The 23,382-nt window shown below is 41.7% G+C and overlaps 2 protein-coding genes across 4 annotated transcripts in view; one reads left to right on the top strand and one right to left on the bottom strand.

Moving 5' to 3' along the window:
• Positions 1 to 5,163: 5,163 nt before the first annotated feature.
• Positions 5,164 to 17,830, bottom strand: sf3b2 (splicing factor 3b, subunit 2). Of its 2 annotated transcripts, none has more exons than XM_072688745.1 (22): positions 17,658 to 17,830; positions 15,840 to 15,886; positions 15,677 to 15,736; positions 15,096 to 15,365; positions 14,871 to 14,927; positions 14,631 to 14,760; positions 14,059 to 14,159; positions 13,323 to 13,431; positions 13,120 to 13,211; positions 12,811 to 12,999; positions 11,895 to 12,017; positions 11,699 to 11,779; positions 11,330 to 11,557; positions 10,406 to 10,555; positions 10,167 to 10,256; positions 9,756 to 9,863; positions 9,342 to 9,449; positions 9,085 to 9,227; positions 8,837 to 8,938; positions 8,637 to 8,736; positions 6,638 to 6,841; positions 5,164 to 5,396 (listed from the first exon to the last, which is right to left on the bottom strand). In XM_072688745.1, exons 1-22 carry the CDS (start codon positions 17,782 to 17,784, stop codon positions 5,325 to 5,327), a joined length of 2,691 nt encoding a protein of 896 aa, XP_072544846.1. In that variant the 5' UTR covers positions 17,785 to 17,830; the 3' UTR covers positions 5,164 to 5,324. The 2 variants fall into 2 exon arrangements, with proteins under 2 accessions (XP_072544846.1, XP_072544847.1); XM_072688746.1 differs by having other exon boundaries at positions 13,120 to 13,208.
• A 2,123-nt stretch (positions 17,831 to 19,953) lies between these two features.
• capn1 (calpain 1) overlaps positions 19,954 to 23,382 on the top strand; it is a 39,640-nt gene continuing 36,211 nt past the window's right edge. Inside the window, exon 1 of one of the 2 annotated variants that reach the window (XM_072687348.1) lies at positions 19,954 to 20,074. The gene's annotated coding sequence lies outside the window, so the exon portion shown is untranslated. Of the gene's footprint in view, positions 20,083 to 23,382 lie in introns of both variants that reach the window. The other variant, XM_072687347.1, reaches the window with a different exon arrangement.

Raw genomic sequence — 23,382 nt, 5'->3', positions numbered from 1 at the left:
TGAATTATGAACCACTGACATATTTTTGAAGCAAATAAATTCAGATTTGGGCAAGCCGAGCGAAGATCTGTGTATTCTAAAGTGTATCCAGGGTACACAGAGGAAACCCACATGGACACGAGGAAAACACTCCTCCCAGAACGAGCCCAGGGCGAGCATCGAACCCAGGGAGTTTTGTGATTAAGAAATTTAAGACAATTCATAGAAAGACATGGATGAAAGAGGTCCACTGTATATAAATGACCCCTGATTTGACCCCTCCTTCCAAATGTGGGACATCACACTGTTTACCAGGCCTCATTGAGGCACAGCAGACTCTTACTTCAGAACAAAACAAGAGAAATACAGTAATTCTGCAATAAGACCACTTTAAAAGACCCCTTTCCTCCTTTCCGCCTCACTTTTGTGAAGTCAGAGGGGGTTCAGGCGGTTGTCTGGCCTCAGTCAGGCTGCTTCTGGCCGCTCTGCTTGCGTGAAGCGTCTTGGTCCACAGCTACTGAGAGAGATTATGAGATTAGAATCATGTGGATTAAATTATGGTTGCAACACAGGATCAGTTAGATATGACAGGTCTACTACATCTCTCTCACTCACACTCACTCACACTCACAGAAGATTAAAAGGGTCAACAACCAATGTCATATGACATAATAAAGCTGAGCCACCTAATTAACTATCCATTTACGGCAGTAAGCAAAAGAGAGAAGACATATTATAGTGTACACGTTTAAATCATAAATAGGAAAAAAGAAAAGCATAATAAAAATTAATAAATGATGCTGTTTATTTTTTTAATGTTATTATTATTATTCATAATTAATAATAGCAATATTATTGTTATATATTTATATAAAAATAATAAAAGTGTTATTACTGTAAAATATTATTTAATTATTAAACGGGTTAATTATTTAGCAATTGCATTATTATTATTATTAATAATAATAATAATAATAATAATAATAGTGTTATTACTATTGTTTATGTTGTTTTTAAATATATTATTTAATAATCTTTTCTATTTTTTTATTAGCATGAATTATTTTTTGGTTTGAATATTACACCTTATCATGTGTAATAAGGCATTTTTTAAATAATACTTGAAAAGTTTTTGCCATTTACAATAAATTAAAACTATATATATATATATATATATATATATATACATATATTAAGGAATTTGCTTAATGATTGATAGGGTAGCATACAGGCATACTATTTTATTATTTATATATCATTTTAATGTGTTTTTATAATAATAATAATAATAATAATAGTTTTGTAATCTGTGAAGATTGTATTTCCACAGGATGGGCTTATCTCTTATCTGTCTATAAACCCATCCCGCTGTAGAGCAGGGAGCTGGACACTGTGTACTGCCTCTGTTTCTGTATACCCGATTCAGCTGTTACAGGACCATGTGAGTGTGTGTGTGTGTGTATGTGTGTGTGAGAGAGAGCACTAAAGAACAGTGGCTCTGTGCCAGCCCTGCTTTACACTGTTTTTACAGCTGATTAATTCACACGCTTGTATCAGAGGCTGTTTCTGTGCTGGACTGATCTGAGGAGAAGAGCAGAGCAGGCCTACAGGGAGCAGAAGACTCAGGCTGCTAGGTGGAACTGAACTCCCACCATCACTCCAGCAGGGAATTCTGCACCTTCCGTCATGAGCACAACTCAGGAGCGGGTACAGGGGTCCCTTCTGAGTGTTTATACGCCATCCAGATATTTTCCGTGCATGGTGATCGTCAGCAGTGTGAGAGGGAACGCAGTGTTTGTTCTGGTAGCCATCTCTCCACTGGGTTTACACAGGGAACGAGGAGGTGTTTATTCAGTCAATCCAGCTCACACATAAAGCTTATATAACAGCAATAAAAGCCAGCGCGCTCCGTTTGACGGAAACAGCCTCTGATTTTTATCAGGAACAAATGCTAATGCTGTAATAAGCACCTTTACAAAGTTCATTCATTCAAACATTGACTATGAGGTCCTATTATCATTGTTTTATAAATTACTTGCTTAATTAACTACTTAGAGTGCATAAGGCATGAGTAACAGGGTGAATCGTCTGTCATTTACTGACAGCAGGGTAGGACTACAGTGTATAGAAGCACATTAGCGAGTATATTTGAGAACAGTGGGAAAACTACTGACTGGTGTAATACCGCCAGTACTGGTTTTATCATGTGTTACAGTAGTCTAATCCGTAAAGAGGTACGGTTGGATTTTTAATGGCAGTGGAAAGCCAGTGTGAGACTCCTGTGAAGACCGTCTGGAGGCTCGTCAGAGTGCTCGGCCTGATGCTAACAGCCAACTCCCAACACAGCTGAGGATTCTCCTTAGAGAGAGAGAGCGAGAGGGAGATGGCATTGCTGCAACCCAACGAAAACAGAGAGGGATTTCTACTTCTATGATTTTAGTGCTCTATCCAGTACTTTTGGGGTGAGTTGGGGAGGTGACCTCACTAAAATCTGGTAAAATGCTTTCCCTGGACAGTAGAGACAGTTACTCCAGTTAACTCCTAAAGAGTTTTCTTGAAACAATGAAGAAACAGGTGTCCCAATACTTCTGCCCACATAGTGTAGGTCTGAATATCTGTGTTCATCTGTGAAAACTGAAAGTGTTAAACTGTATAAGCCAACATGAAGACCAGAGAGTCTATTTGAGGAAAGCAAGCCATCCTGAGGCTGAGAAAAGAGGGACAACCGAGAGATGACATCACCGTATTTACAGTTACTACTGAACAGATCTCTCTAGACAGACAGAGAGAGAGAGCGAGAGAGAGAGAGAGAGAGAGAGAGAGAGAGAGAGCGAGAGAGAGAGAGAGAGAGAGAGCGCGAGAGAGAGGGCAGTGAGGAGAGAGCAGTAAGGAGAGAGAGAGGGCAGTGAGGAGAGAGAGGGCAGTGAGGGGGGAGAGGGCAGTGAGGAGAGAGAGGGCAGTGAGGAGAGAGAGGGCAGTGAGGGGGGAGAGAAAGAGAATGAGGGAGAGAGAATGAGAGAGAGAGAGAAAGAGAGAGAAAGAGAATGAGAGAGAGAATGGGAGAGAGAAAGAGAGAGAGAAAGAATGGGAGAGAAAGAGAGAGAGAGAAAGAATGGGAGAGAGAATGAGAGAGAAAGGAGGAGGAATAGAGAGAACGGGGAGAGAGAAAAAACAGAGGAGAGAGAGGGGGAAGAAATAAGAGAAAAAAGAAGAGAGAAATAAGAGAAAGCAGAAAGTGAGAGCAGAATGAGAGACAGCGGGTAAGCGAGCAGAATGACGGAGGGAGGAGAGAGAAGAACCCGGTTCTAATTAAGGTTCTCATCCTTTTATGACATCAGTTTAATTAGCAGAAATGAGCAGATGATGTCATTCAGATAAAATACAGACCAATTCTGCAGAACCCATCATTACATCATAACTACCTCATCATTATAAACTCAGGCAGTGTGTGTGTGTTTCAAATAGATGACAAGAAGAGATGACATCACACACGTGTATTTACGGTCAGTGGTCTGAGCACTAGGCTTAATTCCTACTCTAAAGCCCTACTTGAATCCCTGCCAGCAGTGAAGTCCATACAGCACATGGGGGTGGAGGAAGAACAAGCCCATCCCGCCAGCTGTGTCTAAAAACGGCTGCTGCCACTTAGCTGGATCAAAGAGGAACAAAGTACAGCTGAGCAACTGCAGCGCTGCTCAGACTACACAGGCCTCCATGATGGAGCTGTTCCAGCCAGGAGCCAGGGGACATTCTGACCGCGCGTGTGCGCGCACAAAGGGCCGGAGGTTAAGAGAGAGCGTGTGTGTGTTGTTGGAGAATGTGTACTTAAGCGAGCGTGTGTGTGTGTGCACTAGTGACCGAGTCAACCCGGTGAAAGCAGTTAAGTAGGTCAAGCTGAATCCCAGACGTCAGGTGACTGTCACATTTCCAGCACAGGCCTCACTCCCCCTGCTGGGGAGGACACGCCACTGCATCCTGCTGACTGGGTCAATGGGCCAGAACCCAGAACCATAAGCCACAAGGCAAAATCACATCCCATTGGGCCACGGACAGTACCAGCTTCTCTGAAGTGGGTGGGAGAGGAATGCATGAGAGGAACAGCCATTAGAGCCATTACATGTCCGTAAGTTTGTAGACACTTAGCCCTCCTCTGAAATGACGGGTATCAATAGTTCTGCTGCACTAAAAGCTTCTAGTCTTTTGAGAAGGCTTTTCTACTAGATGTTGGAACATCTAGAGGAAATCAGACACGTTCGTTAGATGATTAGTTATGGATTAATAACTACTACTCCAGAAAATTAGGTTTCAGGGTGGGGCGGAGGGCTGTGAAGCAATATGATAATACAGTTACAATATTAGAAAAAATAAATATAACTAAAAAGTAGTGAAATAAATTGTAATTAAATTTAATGTGTTTAAAATCAAGTATCTACCTTCTTATTAAAGAATGTTTAATTAATGGGATTTATATAACAATAACCATTCATGTTGTTGCGTAATAATTATGTACAAATGCTTTTGTTAGTGTTAAATATCTAAATAATGTATCATTATTTGTAATCATGTATCATTAATTAATTTACAATTAACATTATGTATTTTAACTCTCAAAATGGACTATACAATAATATTTATTATTTTATAGTTATTATAATAACTTAAATAAGACCTTGATATTAGAACATTGCTGTGAGGATCTGATTGCAATCAGACCACAATCTGGCACTTACATTGGGCGATTAGTTCCAAATTGCAAATCTTTACTGCGTAAAACAGTAAATGGGGGGAGGGCAGTACTTGTCCCAACACTAGGCACTGGGTATGGTGACCTTAGTCTCAGGTGCGGCTGCTCCAGAGTGTCAAATTCTACTGGTAATGCTTATCTAAGGAGATTATACACAAGCTGTGTGTGTGTAACTGAGCACCTGTCTCAGTAACAGGTACAGCTTAAAGCAGCTGAACTAACTGAATACATGTGTAAAGAACTTCTGGAAATCTGTGCACATCACTCCAAAACGATGATTTATACATTAAACAAATCTCTTACCTTTGTTGCACATTCATATAGAAGAGAGCATTTATGTAAATCCGGACTACTGTATTGGTCCAGTCATAATGCAGTTTTAATATCACCTCTAATGAACGTTCTAAGAATGTGTATTTAAGACAAACTCATAAATAAAATGGCATGGATTCATATTTTATTTACAAAACACCTTGTAAAATGAAAAAACTGCTGCTCATCAGCGTATACATACTAGGCTTGTTTCTACCAAACTCACTTTAAAAGGAAAAAAAACAAAACAGAAAGCATGAATAACGGTGGTCTCACGATTCTCTCCTCTCTAAAACTTGAACTCTTTGTATTTCTTGGCTCCGGTGCGAGTGTCCTGCGGCTGACCTTTCCTCTTCTTTTGCTGTCAGACACACAGAAAGAGAGCAGTGAATAAAAAAGCTAAGGGAAACACTGAGCTTTATATATTCTATTATATGAGCAGTACATCCACCCTCAGTATCAGCGGCTCTCCTGCCCGATCAATACATTAAAAAAAGCATGTTAGGGGGTCAATAACAAATGTGGAGGCTGGGCTTGGTGAGGAGCGAGAAGGGTAGAATAGAGCCAATCAGAGGCTTTTCTGCTTCTTGTGTCGCTGTGGTAACCAGTGTAAGTGTTAGGTGGAAGGTCGGTGCCCACTGCTATGTAATAGAGGAATAAATTCACTCCATTTAATCATCAATGAAGGCAGAGTTACAGAGAAAGCAGTACTGAATGTTTAACCTCTAGGGGGCGTAATAGCCAGGTATCAGCATAAAATGACTATTTTTGGACAAATCACAAGTGTTATAAGTAGTATATGTGTGAAAAGCTTAAAGGTGGTGGGCAACAGGTTATACTGGACAACTTATGTAAAGCCTTAAATGCATCTGTGAGAAGCCTTTATCTCAGTCTTCCATTTTTCAACTTTAAAGAATGCCCAGATGTTCCCCAGGCCATTCCTGAGGACCTTGTGCTGTTCCCTAGTCTCTCACGACTCATCCAGCACATAACGAGCCGATTTAGTTGTGCTAGGTAAGGCACAGGACAGAATTGAGCAAGGTGTGGGATCACCAGGAACAGGAACCCTGAAAACAGCCAATTAAAGACATGCAACATAACATACTACAGCTCTAATACTGTAGTATGTAGTAATACTGTAGACACATTTAAAAAAAAAAATTTTCCCTCCAAACCTTTTCCACAACATTCTCCAGATCTTAGTTATCTTCTCCAGTTTAAATTTGGGATGCTCAGTGCTATCTTTTTTTCTTTTTTTAAATCTTATTTCTAACCTCACCTCGCCCTTTTCTGCTGTGACCCTGAGAATTTCCCCACTGTGGGACTAATAAAGGATTATCTTATTTTATGTGCTCACTAATGCAAATCTGTATTTCATAAAAAAAAAAAAATAAAATCAACAGAACATGATTGCTTTTAAAATTGAGGCACACTGGTATATATTTATAGCTTTACACCAAATACAGGACTACTCCATTTGATCACTGATTTTTTTTTATCTCCATTTAGCAGTTTGATCCGCAACTTGAAGCGCTGAGCTGGAGTGCTCTATAAATAAGAGTTTATTATTATATTAGTGTGAATTCGAGGCTGTAACTGTACCTTCTGTTTGGCCGCGTGTTCAGCCACCATGTCGCTGAAGTCCTCTTTCTCCACCTGGGCCTGCTGCTCGCGCACATGCTCCTCGTACTTCTGCGTCATGGCCATGGGGTCCAACTCCAACTCCTCCGGAGCGAGAGCGACCTCCACGCCCTGAGAGTCGCCACCCAAACCAGACACCCCGCCTGCCTTACGGGCCGCGGCCGCCTACAGAGAAAGAGAGAGAGACCAACAGAGAGAGAGAGAGATTAAAAAGTTATCTTATCGGTATGCATACTATGACACTGTTGGGCTTATTTATCTTTCCTGTTATTAAAAATGCAAATGGGCCCCATCTGGAAGACTGGTGTGTCTGATGAATCTAATAGAGTTCTGGGCTCACAGATGAATGAGACAAACTGCAGAAGGCAAGATAAGCCCATGGATAAGAGAGATAGACCCATTGCTCCCTTCTGGGGGCTTCTCTAAAGCTCAGATTTAGCAAAACCCACAGTATTTTGGGACATGATGAAACAGCAACCAAAACCAACACTGTCTCTCTCATGTGCTTTAAATAAATCAGGCCTGCACGGTTCTGGCTTAAGGGAAAAATATTAAATGATGGCAACAATGAAAAAGCTATTACAGACCAGTTAGCCTAATGCAGCCTGCATATTGCTTACTGGACCGTACTAGCTTTCGTGCATTATCTGTAATACTTGCCTAATAAAATATTCCCTTAGCCCGCTAAACCAAAAACCTTATTATTTATTTATTAACCTTAAGAGTCTGTGTTCAGCAAATCTATCATAAATTATTCAATGATGAATCTTGAATTTAGGTTAAATGGGAATTAATATGTGGAGTCATACAGACGCTTGGGGTGTTCACACACCTATATTTGGTTTGCTCTGGTCCAAATCAGGTAACGAGTTTGTGCACTTAAAGCTTTTTTTCCTGTTGGTTTTGTTGTTTTTTCACACAAGAAAAAATCCAAGTGCACAAAAACGCGTCACAACTAACTGCATGAGAATGTTTTCTAGTAAGAAAGTAAATACAGGAAGTTGGTCCCATGTTCTGGACTTGAGCAGATTTCTGTGCAATTTAACACGATGCAATGGCAGAGATGGCATCTGTTCAAAGCCCCAGTAAATATCTGGACAGCACACCAGGTTAACACTTGGCTCCGGGAGCCATTAGCTCAAACTTGTGGAGGACACCTGATATTTGGGCCAAACAGAGGTCAGATCACATTCAACACAAATGGACTGCTCCAGAGTTCATTTAGGATCAGACTCAGACCACCTCCTCTCAAGGGTCTCTGTGTGCATCATAGTGTGATTAATGTATTCACACCTGCCTAAATGAATCGCACCAGGGGTAAAAACAAACCAGAGACCAATTTGATCTGACTAAAATGCCCATAGAGACAGGCAAGGCATTCCCAGTGTTATGAGAAACTCATCCAGCAAAAGATAAGTTAGTGTGCAAGATAAGGCACATAATTGTGCAAGAAGTTGGGTGTCACTGGGAATAGGAACTCTATAACTCTAAAATAGCCGATAGAAGACCTGTAACATAGCTTCCCACAGCTCTTATACCACAACACATTTAGGGCTCCCACTCTCTAAGAAAACCTTTTAAGAAAGACTTAAAAGACCACAACACTGTCCATCTGTTTACAAGATCATACATATAATAATCGTATAAAAAGCCCTTCAGATGTACTATTTGAGACCTGTAACTCTAGTACTTTTCCTCAAGATGCAAATCTCTTGGCAAATCCATACATATTTACACATCTGTTGCCAAATTGGGAGCCATGGAGATTCAGTCAGGCTCAGCTTTGCTGAATGATTCAAGCTTACAAGAAAATGTAATCAGTAGCTAAAATACACAATCCCACTAGCAAGTGTCTCTTTTCACAAACATCCCCTTAACCAGAAAAGTAGTCTTCCAGGTTTTCCATGACACATGGGAACACGGACATGAAAATTCTAAGCTCAACCCCTCTCAAACTCACCGCAGACATGTCGTAGATGTGTGTAGATGCCATCATGGCAGACCCCACAGGACCTGTTCGCCTCTCAGGCAGCACTGTGAACAGCTGTGGAGTCTCATTTCTGATCGAACACAAGACAAAAATACATATACAATAAAAATACATTTCTATCATAAATAAGAGTGAATACTCTGCATGTACAAAAACACTCATACACGCACCCATCCATGGCCTCTTCAATCTTTTTCTTCCTGAGTTCAATCAGCTCTGGGGTCTCCATACCAGCAGGAACAGAGGAGAAGCCACCAGGAGTGATCAAGCCACTGAGAGTGGAAAAAAACACACGGTCAGATCATGAACCACCTTCAAGCATACCAGTTTCCATTATAATGACATGCTGAAGGCGCTGAAACTCCTCAGTGATTAATAACTGACTTGAGACCTGTGTGTCTCTAAAAGCAATCAGTACCTGTCAGCAGGTGTGAAGAAACCAGTTTCATCTGGTTTGTCCTCGTCACTCTCTTCCTCCTCTTCTTCTTCTGAGGATTCTTCATCAGATGGTTCGAGCTCACCCCATGGGGTGTGGTCCACCTCCTCCTCCTCAGCTTTGGCCTGTTTTCACACATACAGTTCTGACTCAGGCCACATAGTCTCACTGTTGTAGGAGGTTAACTGAACTAAACGATCCTACACAACACCTTTAAAAACCCACTCAAACCAACTCACCTGGAAATCTATAGCGTTTGTTCCGAACACATCTCCATATAGAGGTTTTCCGGTCTCGTCAACAGGGGGCTTACCCCAGCCTCCAGCATGATACCCAAAGGAACAGTTCTAGAAAGGGGGGGCGGGGGAAGACAGGGAAAAGTTTAACATGCAGATATTTGTTTTAACCTCCTCTTCAAAATAAAATTAATAACATTTTATAATTTAAATGGTTTCAAATGATTACCACAGCTCAAAATACAATGCTTTATTAATTATAGACATTCTCAGGCCTTTCTCTATATGTTCTGCCATATTTAAACTTCAACAAACCAGAACAGAATATCAACAACTCCAAAGCTGACTAAAAGCATTTGCTTGTGGCAAAAGTAAAAAGGTACGCTGGTGTTTGGTTTGCAGTCATTCCATACTAACCTCAGGAATGGGGGCGTTGAGACCAGGGATTTTGAGGTTAGGGTAGGAGGGTGGTGGGCCGTATCTCTGCATGGCAATAAGCCATGGTGGGGGGACTTTGTGGGAGTTCTGCAGAGAGACAGAGAAAGAAATATATCATCATCATTGCAGTGCTCGACAACTTCCATGTTTTAGAAAGTCCACCATCAGATGAAGCAATCAACAAGAAGAGTACAGTGGTTTCCTGAATCCTGTGTACATTTGTGTAACACTGTGCATTTCCTCACACATGCTCACTTATTGAAAAACAATCCCTGGCCCTGATCTACAGCACCATCTGCTGGGCAAAATCTCAGCTAAGGCAGATATAAGCTTCAATCCAAAAGGTACTACTAACAGCTGAAGATCACCAAGCACAGTGGAAAGACTCACAGGGCCAGTGGGCATGCCCAGAGCAATCCTCAGCTCATCAGACAGATCACCAGGCTTCTTCTCCTTCAGCCTCGTCTCAAACTCCTTACCCTGAGAGACACAGAGACAGTGCAAATGTGACAGTTATGCAAGAGTTTCATCAGCAGCATGAAAAAAGAGGAGAGAAAACCAATACCACTCCTTTCACAACCTTTCCACCTGAAAACAGAAAGAGAGGCATTGCCAGATTATGACATTACCTCGTAGTACAGGTCTCCATGGATGGTGAGCTTTGGCTTGATCTGCCACTTGAAGAAAGCGTCATGGAGCTTCTGGTAGTCAATGTCAATCTTGCCCATCTTGGGGCGGACTTTCTCACGCATTTTGGTCTTCATGGTTTTGGCATCCTCCTGCAGATTTGAGAAATGTGGTTAGTCTCTAGTAAATGAAAATGAGTAAAAGGAATCAGGGTAGAACACCAACTTAGCAGCTGATGTTTTAGATTCATACAAGGTATGAGAATGGATTAACACTTCTCCAAACACAAGTGCTGTCAAACAATGCTTTAAAATATATTACTTTGCCTCACATAGAGTGCATAAGCATAACACTGTTAAAAGGACAATAATACTAATGCTATATGGTTAAATATCCTGTACTTCTAGTTTAACATAGTGTATGTATATATATATACACTAAGTACAAAGAGTTGATCCTGCTTCTGTTGGAGTAACTGTCTCTACTGGCCAGGGAAGAAGGCTTTCTACTAGATTTTGGAGGAGCACTGCTATGAAGATTTGATTGCATCCAACAGTAAAAGTGTTAGTGAGGTCAGGATGTCGGATTATCACCTCTCCATCTCATCCTCAACTACCCAACTCATTCCAAAGTATTGGATGGGTCGCCAACCATCCTGACAGAGAACACAGATCTTCCACTGCTCCACAGCTCAATGCTGGGGGGATTTATACCTCTCTACCCCATGCCTGGCATTAGGCATGGAGCCAACAGGCTCATGTTTATTCAATTAAATTCTAATCAACGCAATGGATGCAACTTAGTGCAAGTAGCCGAATACACATATTAAAAGGGGTGTCCACATTTGACACATCAAAATGGAATAATTTTCTTTAGAAACATAGAAATCTTTGGCCCTTTAAAATTATCATATAAGGATAATTCACCTTCTCCTGGAGAGCTTCTCTCATCTCCTGGATGCCGGTGCGTTTGATGAACTCTGGCAGCTCAAAAGGTGGTTTCTCGATACCCCTCTTCCCCTGTAGGTACTTCCTCTTGAAGCACCAGTGGCGGGGCACAGGCACAGTGTTCCTGGTGGCTTTCAAGTGAACCAGCAGCTTGGGCTCCTGAGCGGTCACATCATGCATCTCTACCACATCTGGACGTGCCACCAGCTGAGGGAAAAATCAACAACCATAAGAGCTTTGAATGCAAGTGGAAAATGTGCACAACGCTTCAAGTCAAACTCCATAATGAAAAAATGCTACATTTTTCAGGGTGCTGGAGGTACAAAAGTGTAGAACTCTGTACGAAACCTGTTTGAGCTCTGCTACGGTCAATCTGTTCATTCTCCTTAGCTTCTTCTTCGACAGCTTTGGTACATCTGGCTTCACTTCCTGCAAAAGTAGGGAGACGAGGAGTTATTTCATAGAAGGGTGTTACATGGGTGATTGCAATACAGTTTAGAAATTTTAAATTGTTACACCCACATACACAGAAGCAACAGCTCACCTCATCACTGTCATCGCTGTCTTTCTTTTCCTCCAAAAATCCTTTCTTCCTCAGCAAGGTGGTTTCCTGCTTTTCTGCTTTCTCTGGTTCCTTCTCTTTCTCCTTCTTCACGTCATCCGTTAGCTGTGAACAGAGACAGTACCCACAATGAAGAGGACAGATCCATCGACAGCAGTGTAGCTGAGCTAACCTACTGGAGTCACAGTGATGTTTTTTCAAAAGAAAATGCCACCATCTTGCAAAAAACCTAGTACCTCCATTTTGCAGTTTTCCCACTGCTAGAGTCAGAACTACAGTCAGAATTTAATGATGAACGGACAAATAGAAATGCTCAAAAATGACTTGGACTATAGGGCTGGGCGGTACGGTAAAAATACTTTATCACGATATTCAAAGACTTTTTTTGCGATACACAATTTATCATATTTATCACAATACATGTAATCACAGACTAAAAATGTCAGTACAGAGGCAGACCCTTAAAAAAAATACTATTTAGATAGTCTCCCATACTAAATACAGTGATTTTTATTAAACATCTGCTGCTCTTCATCTAATTAAACCAGTCTGATTACACTGTTTGTATTAAAACTAGTGTTTATCATCAGTGTTTATTAAGCATTAACAGTATCCTTAATATGATTAGAAAAGCATACTGTTATCACTAACTATTTCACAATATGATAAAATATCATATTGCCCAACTCTATTGGAATACAATCTTTTTACACTGAAGATTAAGACGGGTCTTTCATTTTGTGGACATGCGGTTTTCAACAACAGAAATGAGAAGTTCAAGAACCAAACTCATTTGTGATCAACTGCAGTGTAGACATTAGTCCCCTGACTTATGAATCCTTAAGTCTTTCTCCAATAACCTAAGCTATATTTGCTTAACGGGGATGTAAACACTCACCTTGAAAGCTTCAAAGATTCTCTTGAAGAAAATATAGTTAGGGTCATAGATCTCCGGCTCCTCTGTGATGTACTCTATCTCCACTTCTGGCTCTTTCTCCTTCTCCTTCTCTGCCTCCTTCTTTAGCTCTTCCTCTTGTTCCCTCTTCTTCTTGTTCTTCTTCTTCCGGTTTCTGCGTCTGCGGCTTTTCTGCAGATAGAGAAAAAGAAGGGTTTACTCTGGGAAAACCGATCACTACTAGAGTAGTACTCTGAAACACAGAGGAGCTGTACAATGAAATTACAAATGAGAACCTTTAGTAATACTTACATCTTTTTTAGAGAGGGCGCTCTCATCTTCATCATCTGAGTAAGCGCGTGAAGAGTTGTTCAACTCCATCTCAGTGCCGTCGTCTTCATCTTCTGAAGACATAAAAACTCATTAATAACTTAACTCACAAAGCTTTGATCATTTTACCACAAAACGAATGAGAAACAATATCGTCTGGGTTTGCTGCAGTTCTTCATTCTGACCTGCAGGGGCAACAGTGAGCTGCTCCTGTCTGATCTCTTTCAGCTGCAGGATCTTCTCCAGAGCCTGTGGGATCTTTGGGCCGATGCCAACCTCGTCATTCGACCACATCTGTGCCACAGAACAGATACAGTCAGTATCCATTTGGCTGAGAGATGAACTCATATCCAGAAGGGCACATTGTGCCACAATTCAAAGTTTATTACAAAACATGGATATGGAATAAAGAGAATCAGCTCATTTCTAATATTTTAGAGGTAACCCACTGGAGTCTATAAATGCTCCCGGGCATCAAATGTGTCAATCCTCTTTTAGCAATAATACAGCTGAGAAACATGCTTCAAACATCTCCTGAATCTGTAGAGCCCGTCCTTTCCATTGGATTTAGGCAGAGCCACATAACTCACATCCGGAGTTACATGGCTGTGAGTCGAGATACTTTTATTCTTGTGTTCCACTACATGTGAAGCTAAGACTCACGTTTTAAGCATCAAAACAATTCCACATGAGAAAAGATCTTACAGGAAATACTATGAATTTCTAAAACTTAAATTTTTCAGGTTTAGGGTCAGTTTCTTCTTACACAGTGCTCTAGGTGACATGGGGAGCTGAGACTGTTCTGTACGGTGATATAAAACTCTGGTATAAACGTACAGAGTGCCTTAAAAGGCTATTTAACAATATATACAAAAAAATGCAGATATGATATAAGGCAAACAACGTCTCGTAAGTTCATACCTCTCTAGCATCCTCTCCAGGTGGTGGTGGCACCCTCTGCCTCTGATTGTTCTGTGAAACCACTGAAGCCCCTGGAGGAGGTGGGCCACTAGTTGTCAAAGCTACAAGTCAAGAGAAATGCAGATGAGATGAAATAAGACTAAGTTGTCTACAATTCAAAAGATACCGCTAAGCTTAGATGCTATTAAAAACACAAGTCAATATGGAGACCATAATATTCTATATATAATATATAATACGAAACTGGTGGGATTCCCTGTTCAGTGTTTTTCTTAGTACTGGTATCAAGCAAATGTACAAAGTATGATAACTATCAATTTTCATACCACAGTATACTCAACACCTATATACATCTATGATCCTGTTTGCTATGGAAAACGGACAGAGGTACTTTATCCAAGGTACAGACAGGTCTGGATTCGGATTAGCAGACGTACCATGCCATATTTTCAGGTGAAACAGCAGACAATCTTATACTGAAGCACACACTTGACACAGGCTCTCCACTAACCATTCTGGCATCACCTCTCAAATCATTACAATACCTATAGTATGATAGAAGAGGTACTAACTTCTCAGTGGAACAATGGGGGGCAACAGGTTGGGCCCTGGTCCTGGCTCTGGCCCCCTTGTGCCTGGTGGTCCTCCCTGCTGCATCTTAGCCAGCTCCTGTTGTCTCTCATGCTCCAGGAGCTGTGCAGCCTGCAGAGAGAGAAGAGAGTGGGGGTTCATTTAGGCTGAATGATGGCAACAAGACTCACTGATCAAACACACAGTGAAATTACATCCCACAGAAAAGAGCAGTGCCTTACTCTCTTCTGCTGCTCGAGAAGCTCCTGCTCCTTTAGCTCCTCCATGGCTCTCTCCCCCTGAAACAGAACACATACACACAAAAAGGGGCAAAAAAAAAAAAAAAAGACAAATGAGAGCTGATACATCTGCAGTCATACATATACGAACAGACTGCATGCATGTATATTACTCAAGCTAAACTTCTCTATTAAAAAACACCACTCTGTTATCCACCGCTCTCATACCTGATTGGCCCTCTCCTCTTGCTGCATCATCATGGCAGCTCTCTGCTGGGCCATCTTCAGCTGGTCGTCCTGCGGTATGCCTGGAGGTACTCCTGGGGGCACACCTGGGGGCACTCCTGGGGGCACACCTGGGGGCACACCTGGGGGCTCCATGCCCAAGCGTATGCCTGGCGGTGGGGGTCCTCCCATCATCCCCATGGCCTGCAACATGCCCATTCCTGGAGGGAGTGGCATGGAGGGCATTGGGGGCATGGGCGGCAGACCTGGAATCTGAGAGAGAAAGAATCAAGACATTAATGAATGGACGTGAACAAAATCAGCACTCATTGGGGGCCGGCAGCAGCGTTTCCAGGATAAATATGGGGTAACTGCTGTGGAATTAGTTTGTCCATTGAGTTGAACACATACAAATTCATGGCCAAAAAACCTCCCTTATAAATAGATGCCAGTACAAATTTTCCAGACCTACAAGACCATACATTTTGGTCTACAAACATCTAACATGCTCTATGGTAAGAAGGAAAACTGTCTAAATGTAATATTCCAGCAAACCGTTCGTTTAATAGGAAGACAACACTCACCGTGGTCATGCCCTTGTCATCTCCACCTGGTATGTTGGGCTTACTCAAGATCATTCCAGTCTGAGGGGAAAAAGAAAAAGTTTAAGCTCAATCTCACAGGAAAAGAAAGACACAAATGAAACAGAATGAACTTTTTAGTATATTTATTTTAGGGGTGTCTTACCTGCATCATGTATGTTTTCAACCTGTCTATCAGCTCTTCCCTGGGGCCTGAGGAAAAACAACAAACAGAAAACAGTCAAATGTCACACTGTTAGCCAAATGTAAGCCTCATACACATGCACTGCACATGGGACACTCAACATTTTAATGATTCAATTATTAGATTTAACTTCTCATGCTGCACACCATGCTTTCCATATTACATATGTAGTGAATATATTTTTTTACTTGTTATTTTTTTCACTTGTTACTATTCCAGTTCTAATGTGATCTGATGGATGTACAAATGAACAAAAAAGTCTCCTTTTTAAGAGAGTGGTTGAGATCTTGTGAGCTAGTTTGAAGAACAAAGCTGGGTTCCATATTTCTCCTGGAGAACCAGCACATGGACAGGATGAATTCCATCACGCCGATTTACCAAACCAGGTATTGAGAACTATAATATATATATATATATAAATAAATAATACTAGACTCCCATGAGGAGAGCTAAAAACTGGGGCCTAACAATTAAAACCACCTCCTTGTTTCTACACTCACTTAGTACAGACTGTATCCATCGGTTTCCCTGCAGACTCTGTTAGCCGCCTCCTTTCACCCTATTCTTCAATGCTTAGGACCCCACAGGTCTGACCACCACAGAGCAGGTAGTATTTGGGTGGCGGGTCATTCTCAGCACTGCAGTGACACGGACATGGTAGTGGTGGTGTGTTAGTAGTGTACATTGTGCTGGTGGTACACGTAGATCAGACACAGCAATGCTGCTGTAAGTGTTTAAACACTGTGTCTGTCCACTCACTGTCCACTCTATCAGACACTCCTACCTAGCTGATCCACCTTGTAGATGAACAGTCAGAGACAGAAGCTCTGCACCTGTTGCTGCACAGTTAGTGTTGGTCATCCTCTAATCTTTCATCAGCGCTCACAGGACACTGTAGGCTGTATATATCTGGTTGGTGGACTGCTCTCAGTCCTGCAGTGACTCTGAGGGGTTTAAACACTCCAGCAGCACTGCTGTGTCTGACCTAGTCGTACCACCAGCGCAACACACACTACTAACACACCACCACCACCATCATCATCATCATGTCAGTCAGTCAGTCTCACTGCAGTGCTGAGAATGACCCACCACCCAAATATTAGCACTACCTGCTCTGTGGTGGTCCTGAGCATTGAAGAGCAGGGTGGAAGGAGGCTGCAGGGTCCTATACTGCGCTCATGCCTGGTAAGTAGAGCTGGTGGTTATTACTTTTGCATATATTTTATTTTTTATCTAATAGGCTATATTTCAGCTTTTGGCCCTCATGTTAACGTTACACGTGACCCAACAGGTAGAGGTAATGCATCTCACTGATACTTACACCGGTATGATTGTAAACAATACTTATTGTAACTGATTACATAAGAATAAAGAGACATAATACTGAAATAAATAAGTGTTGTTTAGCAATATGAGTAAACCTGTGTGCTTTTTTCGAAATGAGCTAAAGTCGAGGACACAAGCCTCAGCTTTACCCACCACAGCTAGCACTAGCTAACGTTAGCTTCACTGTTACAGCACCAACATGGCGCGGCCACAGGCAGCTTTATTCATACCCAACAACAGCGAGCTAATATCCAGACCCCTATAAGAAGACATTAGTATCAACAGTGCTTGAAAAACCCCACATATTAAATCAGGAATCAGTTAAACACCTGATTTTAACAGCAGCAGCGGCTGCGGCGGCGGCGGTTAGCGACCTGGCTAGCTAGCATGCGTGCTAATTAGCTTAGCATAGCCCCGCTCACCGCTGCAGACATTCCCCCCGGTTTCACTCACCCATAACAGGCGCCCCGATCTCCGCCAGCTTGGCTTGTAGCTCGGCGATGCTCCATGTGTTCAACGCCGCCACTGAGGCGCCCAAATCCGGGCTGGTTTCGGCTCCCGGAGGTCCGTCGGTGGACATTTTCACACACCCGCGTTCAACAGCAGCGCCGCACAGACACGACGGAGAGGTGCTAACTGCGCATGCGTACTCGAATAAAGCAAGTCGGGGGCACTGCGCATGAGCGGCGATCTACATACCGTACAAACCCGCAAGCGTGTGGTTGAGAGTGTTTGGAGATCAGCGCTTCTGAATCGGCACTGTGTGAAACCGGAACAGGACGGGATTTTAAAGCAGTGTTTAGACTGGTGTAGCTTGTGGAGTTCTCACACTTGTAAACACGTTAAATTCTACACTATCGTAGTGTTTTTTAGGAAATTCTACAGCCACAAATACATAAGTTTGAGATTGCTTAACGATTCCACAATGCTACTTGATAAATCATCAGATTCAGGTGATTGTTGCCTACCTATCAAACACACTGATAAGCAGGAGGATGGCGTACAAGACATTGTCTACATTCAATTTTACAATTTAATAAAAACATCCCTTAAAGTATGCTACAGGACAACCATTACGGGACATTTCTATCAGGCAGTCCTGGCTTCTGGCTTAACACCCACCCGGAGAATCCGCCTCTGCACGTTAAACAGACCAGTGTGCTTTTATTTCTAAAATACATCTGGTAATTAACTGTGACTTACATACATTTAACACGGGAAAATGACCAAACTCTGATGAACTAAGGGTCTCTTGGACCGGCGCTGGACATTGGCTGTGTAATGGCGAAATGAAGCCGGAAGGTGGCAGCATTTTAAAGACATTGCAGATTTGTAATAGTGTGTCCTGCATGAAACTGGGAGCAGATGGTAGACAAAGAGAAAAATGATACTACATGTTTCCAGTCCTTATTTAGTTGAAACATCCCGTAGACGAGTACTGTCTAAGCTTCACATAAACAGTGTGTGACAGCAGAGTATTACAGGTCGGTGTATGCTTTTTAAAAAGTGATCAGGTACAAATGTGGTTCTGATAAAGACATCCGGACCCCTGCACTAGGACTGACTGGTAGCTTTGAATCAGACAGATGTATGGACTGAAAGACAGACAGACAGACAGACAGATACTATTCTATACTATACTATACTATACTTATCAATACTATACAATACCATGTAATACTATACTTATCAATACTATACAATACCATGTAATACTATTCTATTTAATGCTATACTATACTGTAATATCCTATACTGTAATATCCTATGCTATACTATACTTCTCATAATACTATAATATACTTCTCATTAATAATATACTGTACTATACTGTACTATACAGTTCTATATAATACTATTCAATACAATACTACACTGTAATACACTGTACTACTCAATACTATACTATACTAACAATACTATAATATACCAAACAATCTCAAACTATACTATACTGTACTATTCTGTACTATATCATGCAATACTATTCTATTCAATACTATACTATACTATACTGTAATATCCTATCCTATACTCTACTATTCAAGACTATACTATACTTCTAATAATACTATAATATACTTCTCATTAATAATATACTGTACTATACTATCCAATATAATACTATACTGTAATACACTGTACTACTCAATACTATACTATACTAACTATACTATAATATACCAAACAATCCCGAACTATTACCATGCAATACTATTCTATTCAATACTATACTATACTATACTATTCAATACTATACCATGCCATGTAATACTATCCTATTCAAGACTATACTATACTCTTCTCATTAATACTATACTGTACTGTACTGTACTGTACTATTCAATATTATACTGTACTATACTATCCAATACGATACTATACAGTAATATACTTTACTACTAAATACTATACTATACTAACACTCCTGTTTTACAATTTAGTAATTTGGGAAGTTGTGATAGTGTTAGTTTGCATGTACATACACACACACACACACACACACACACACACTCCTACTCTACTCTACCTAAACGTGCTATTTTAATGCCTGTACTTCTGTAGTGTATCCTGATGAAGTGTTCAGGATTGTAGTCTGCAGTTTTGGACCGAAAAGAACAGAAAACGAGGCCCCGCCCATTTATGCTTTGATGCTTGCGTTTGCCGGCCTGTCCCGGCGCAGGGGGGCGGGGCGTGTCTGAATGCGGGTGTGGGAGGGCGGGTCTTGTCTGAATACGGGTGGGGGGCTGATGGTGGCAAATCTTTGGGAAGCTTCTCTGCACAGAGTCCAGATGGGGGCCGAGAACCAGCGCTGAATACTTTTACACAGAAACGCCTTGTAGCCACCGAAGCGCGCGGCGGGGTCGCAGGTAAGCAGGTAAGCCGGCCTGTCTGCCAGTGTCTGTATTTTTGGAGGAACTTTGTAAACAGAGAGTCACGTTTGCCGTGTTTTCAGTGAGGAGCGAGCTGATTAGCTGACTGCTCTGCTTGTCTGCTCGCCTGCGGTGGAAGTTGCCTTATTTCCTGGCCCGTGTTTTGCTTTGAACTATGAGCACGAGCTCGTCACGACTTGTTTGATGTTCGTTAAGGTAGTTAACGTTCAGACTTTCGGAAGTTTGGGGAAATAATAATAATTAATATTAATATTATTATTATTACTGTACTGATTATGCTTTAGTTGCCCTTTTATGAAGTGTAGAAAGGTATTTGAGCAGTTTGAGAGAGCTGGGGTGTATGTGGGGTTTAAAGGGGTTGAGTGTGAAGGCTTGCGGTTTGTGAGAGTCCCTAAAGGAAGTAAAGAAGACACTGAGTTGAACATGGCTTTAAGTTGGGCCCTGTTACAGCCATGCTGCTGCTGCTGTTATCTCTGCCCAGCACGCCTGACTGGAAGCGATATTAACACTCATTATGAAACCACAGTTGTGCCAGCAGTGCCAAATAGTTATGCCATGGTGGCCTAATTAGTGTCAACACAATACAACACACACTAGTCAAGGCACCACCCTTCTCTACATGCTCCAGCGCCAGAGCATTGCAACATGACCTGTTTAGACACAGTTTCTCTCTATGTCTCTCTCTCTCTCTCTCTCTCTCTCTCTCTCTCTATATATATATATATATATATATATATATCTGTCTCTCTCTCTCTCTCTCTCTATATATATATATATATATATATATATATATATATATATCTCTGTCTCTCTCTCTCTCTCTATATATATATATATATATATATATATATATATATATATATATATGTCTCTATCTCTCTATGTCTCTCTATATGTCTCTATCTCTCTGTCTCTCTCTCTCTATGTCTCTCTATATGTCTCTCTCTCGCGCTCTCTCTCTCTCTATGTCTCTCTCTCTATGTCTCTCGCTATGTCTCTCTCTCTCTATGTCTCTCTATGTCTCTCTCTCTCTCTCTATGTCTCTCTATGTCTCTCTCTCTCTCTGTCTCTATGTCTCTCTCTCTCTCTCTCTCTCTCTCTCTCTGTCTCTGTCTCTATATCAGGCATCACTTTTCTGTTATGGTTGTCAGGGTTAGTAGGAAAAAGGCCTGAAAGTCCTGTTTTACTTCATCCTTTATGAGATCCTTGCTATAGAGCCTATAACGTATCAGGCTTAATAAGATGATTAGATCAGGATGATTAAAATGAGGGAATAGATTTTTAAAGTGATGTAATTGATGTGGCTCAGCGGTTAGAGCACCGGGCTGTTGATAACAGGGTTGTGGGTTCGATTCCCAGACTTAGCAAGCTGCCACTGTTGGGCCCTTGAGCAAGGCCCTTTACACCTCTCTGCTCCCCGGGCGCTGAAGTTGGCTGCCCACCGCTCTGGGTATGTGTGTACTCACTGCCCCTAGTGCACTAGTGTGTGTGTGTTCACTACCACAGATAGGTTAAATGTGGAGGACACATTTCGCTGTACAGTGTACACTGTACAGTGACAAATACATGCACCTTTACCTTAATATAACTTTTCTACCTTGATACCCCCCCTTTAGCCCATTCATGACAAAAAACAACAACAACAACAACAACAACAACAACAACAACAACACACACACACACACACACACACTAGTGACTAGTGGTAGTGAGCACACACCCACACAGAGTGGTGGGAAGCCAAATCAGCTCCTCAGGAGCAATTCTGGGGTTAGATGTCCTTCTCAAGACCACCTCAGCTGTAAACATTGAAGGAGAGGTATTATCTGTTTGTCTGTCCCACCACCTCTGCTTCTCGTCGGTCGAGGGGATCAGACTGGTGACCTTTTCATTTCATTTAGATTTATTAATCAGTGCTAATTAATTAACATTTTGGTAAGTGTGCTGATTTGGCCAGTTTTTAATTTGATTTTAGGTGTAGTCCCCAGTGCCAGGCCATGGCAGACCTATGCCCGTGTGGATCTGTGCACCACATTGGCTTTGCTAAAGCCCACTGACCATCTTACTCATGGTGAATCCCACTAAATTTCAATTTTTTTGCATTAGACAATGTGAACAGTTGCTGGGATCACCACCCTCACTGTTGCAGACTAGGGTTCAGTTCTACCAATAAGAGACACAGTATAGTAAATACAGTATGTTGGAGGCTGAAACCCTCTTCCAAAACTGTGATTAAAACAAACAGATCTGCCATAAATAGCAGCTTCAGAATCATGTTGATGCTCCACTGACGTCTCTGTCATTCCCGTTCTGGGCCGTAATGCTGGTGGACGCCTGTAGTATTACTGTACTGCCTCAGTCCTCAGTCCTCTATTCTGTGCTGAAAGATGCTGGATGAACCAACACGTTCCTGAAGTAACTGTTTGTGTTATGTAGCTTTAGGTTGCTCTAGCCACCTCCTCTAGGGGTCCTTTCCCCTGGATTGGAAGTTGACCCCATGTCTATACACACCCTATATGTACAGTATATGTCCATACATTTCTGGACACCCCTTATAAGTAGTGCACCTTCATTAAAACAGTCCAGTGACCTTTAGATCCTCATGTCTAGTTCTTCCACCATGATCCCCCTGCCTCCCCCCAAGCATATTTCTCCATCCAGTACCTTTGGGATTAGTTTGTTCCAACACTGTTCCAACGTCTAGTGTAAAATGCCTTTCCAGAAGAGTAGAAGCTGTTACTGGAAGAAAGACGGGACAAACTCCCTATGAAAACCCCTGGTTTCAGAAGAAACTCTGGATGGTCTAGTGTAGCTTGTCACATGGTGACCACACCCATGAAGTTTAAACATTAAACCCAGGTCATGATACGATCTTACAACAGCACAGATTGCTGTGGGTGGGTTGTTTGGTTGGTGTAGTTGTATATAGAGTTGTAAGCTTCTGTATCAGGTGTCCACATATTGTAGAATTAAGGCTTCTAGTGTTGCATTAATTGTGATAAACACAGATGTATCAGGTTCCCATTCATGTGTACAGTGAGCTGTAAATAAGACACAGCATACCTGCCTGGTTACTTCATGGAGACCGTGGGCTAAACTTGAATAAGCAGACTATGATCAGACTGCTCTCACTTCAGGCCTGTAAACTGTCTTTATTTGGCTGAGGGGTTGTATTGCACACAGTGTCTAGACAGAGACACATGTGAGGGACATTTTGTGCATGTCCTCAGTCAAAGCTGTGCAATGGCTGTACATTTCACTGATGGTCACCCTGCTTCTCAGTT

The sequence above is a fragment of the Salminus brasiliensis genome, chromosome 9, assembly GCF_030463535.1.
Source record: "Salminus brasiliensis chromosome 9, fSalBra1.hap2, whole genome shotgun sequence".
Classification (NCBI taxonomy): domain Eukaryota; kingdom Metazoa; phylum Chordata; class Actinopteri; order Characiformes; family Bryconidae; genus Salminus; species Salminus brasiliensis.
The sequence above is the reverse complement of the archived record's forward strand: the minus strand, read 5'-3'. Positions and strand labels throughout refer to the sequence as shown.

Bases quoted from the DNA above. Each gene is read 5' to 3' on its own strand.
- sf3b2 (XM_072688745.1), bottom strand. From the start codon at position 17,784: ATGTCCACCGACGGACCTCCGGGAGCCGAAACCAGCCCGGATTTGGGC. The intron at 14,160-14,630 runs GTTAGTACCTCT...CTTGACTTGTAG, and splicing joins CCCCATTGTTCCACTGAGAA to CTTTGACAACTAGTGGCCCA. The intron at 10,556-11,329 runs GTGAATTATCCT...TCAAATCTGCAG, and splicing joins GAGAAGCTCTCCAGGAGAAG to GAGGATGCCAAAACCATGAA.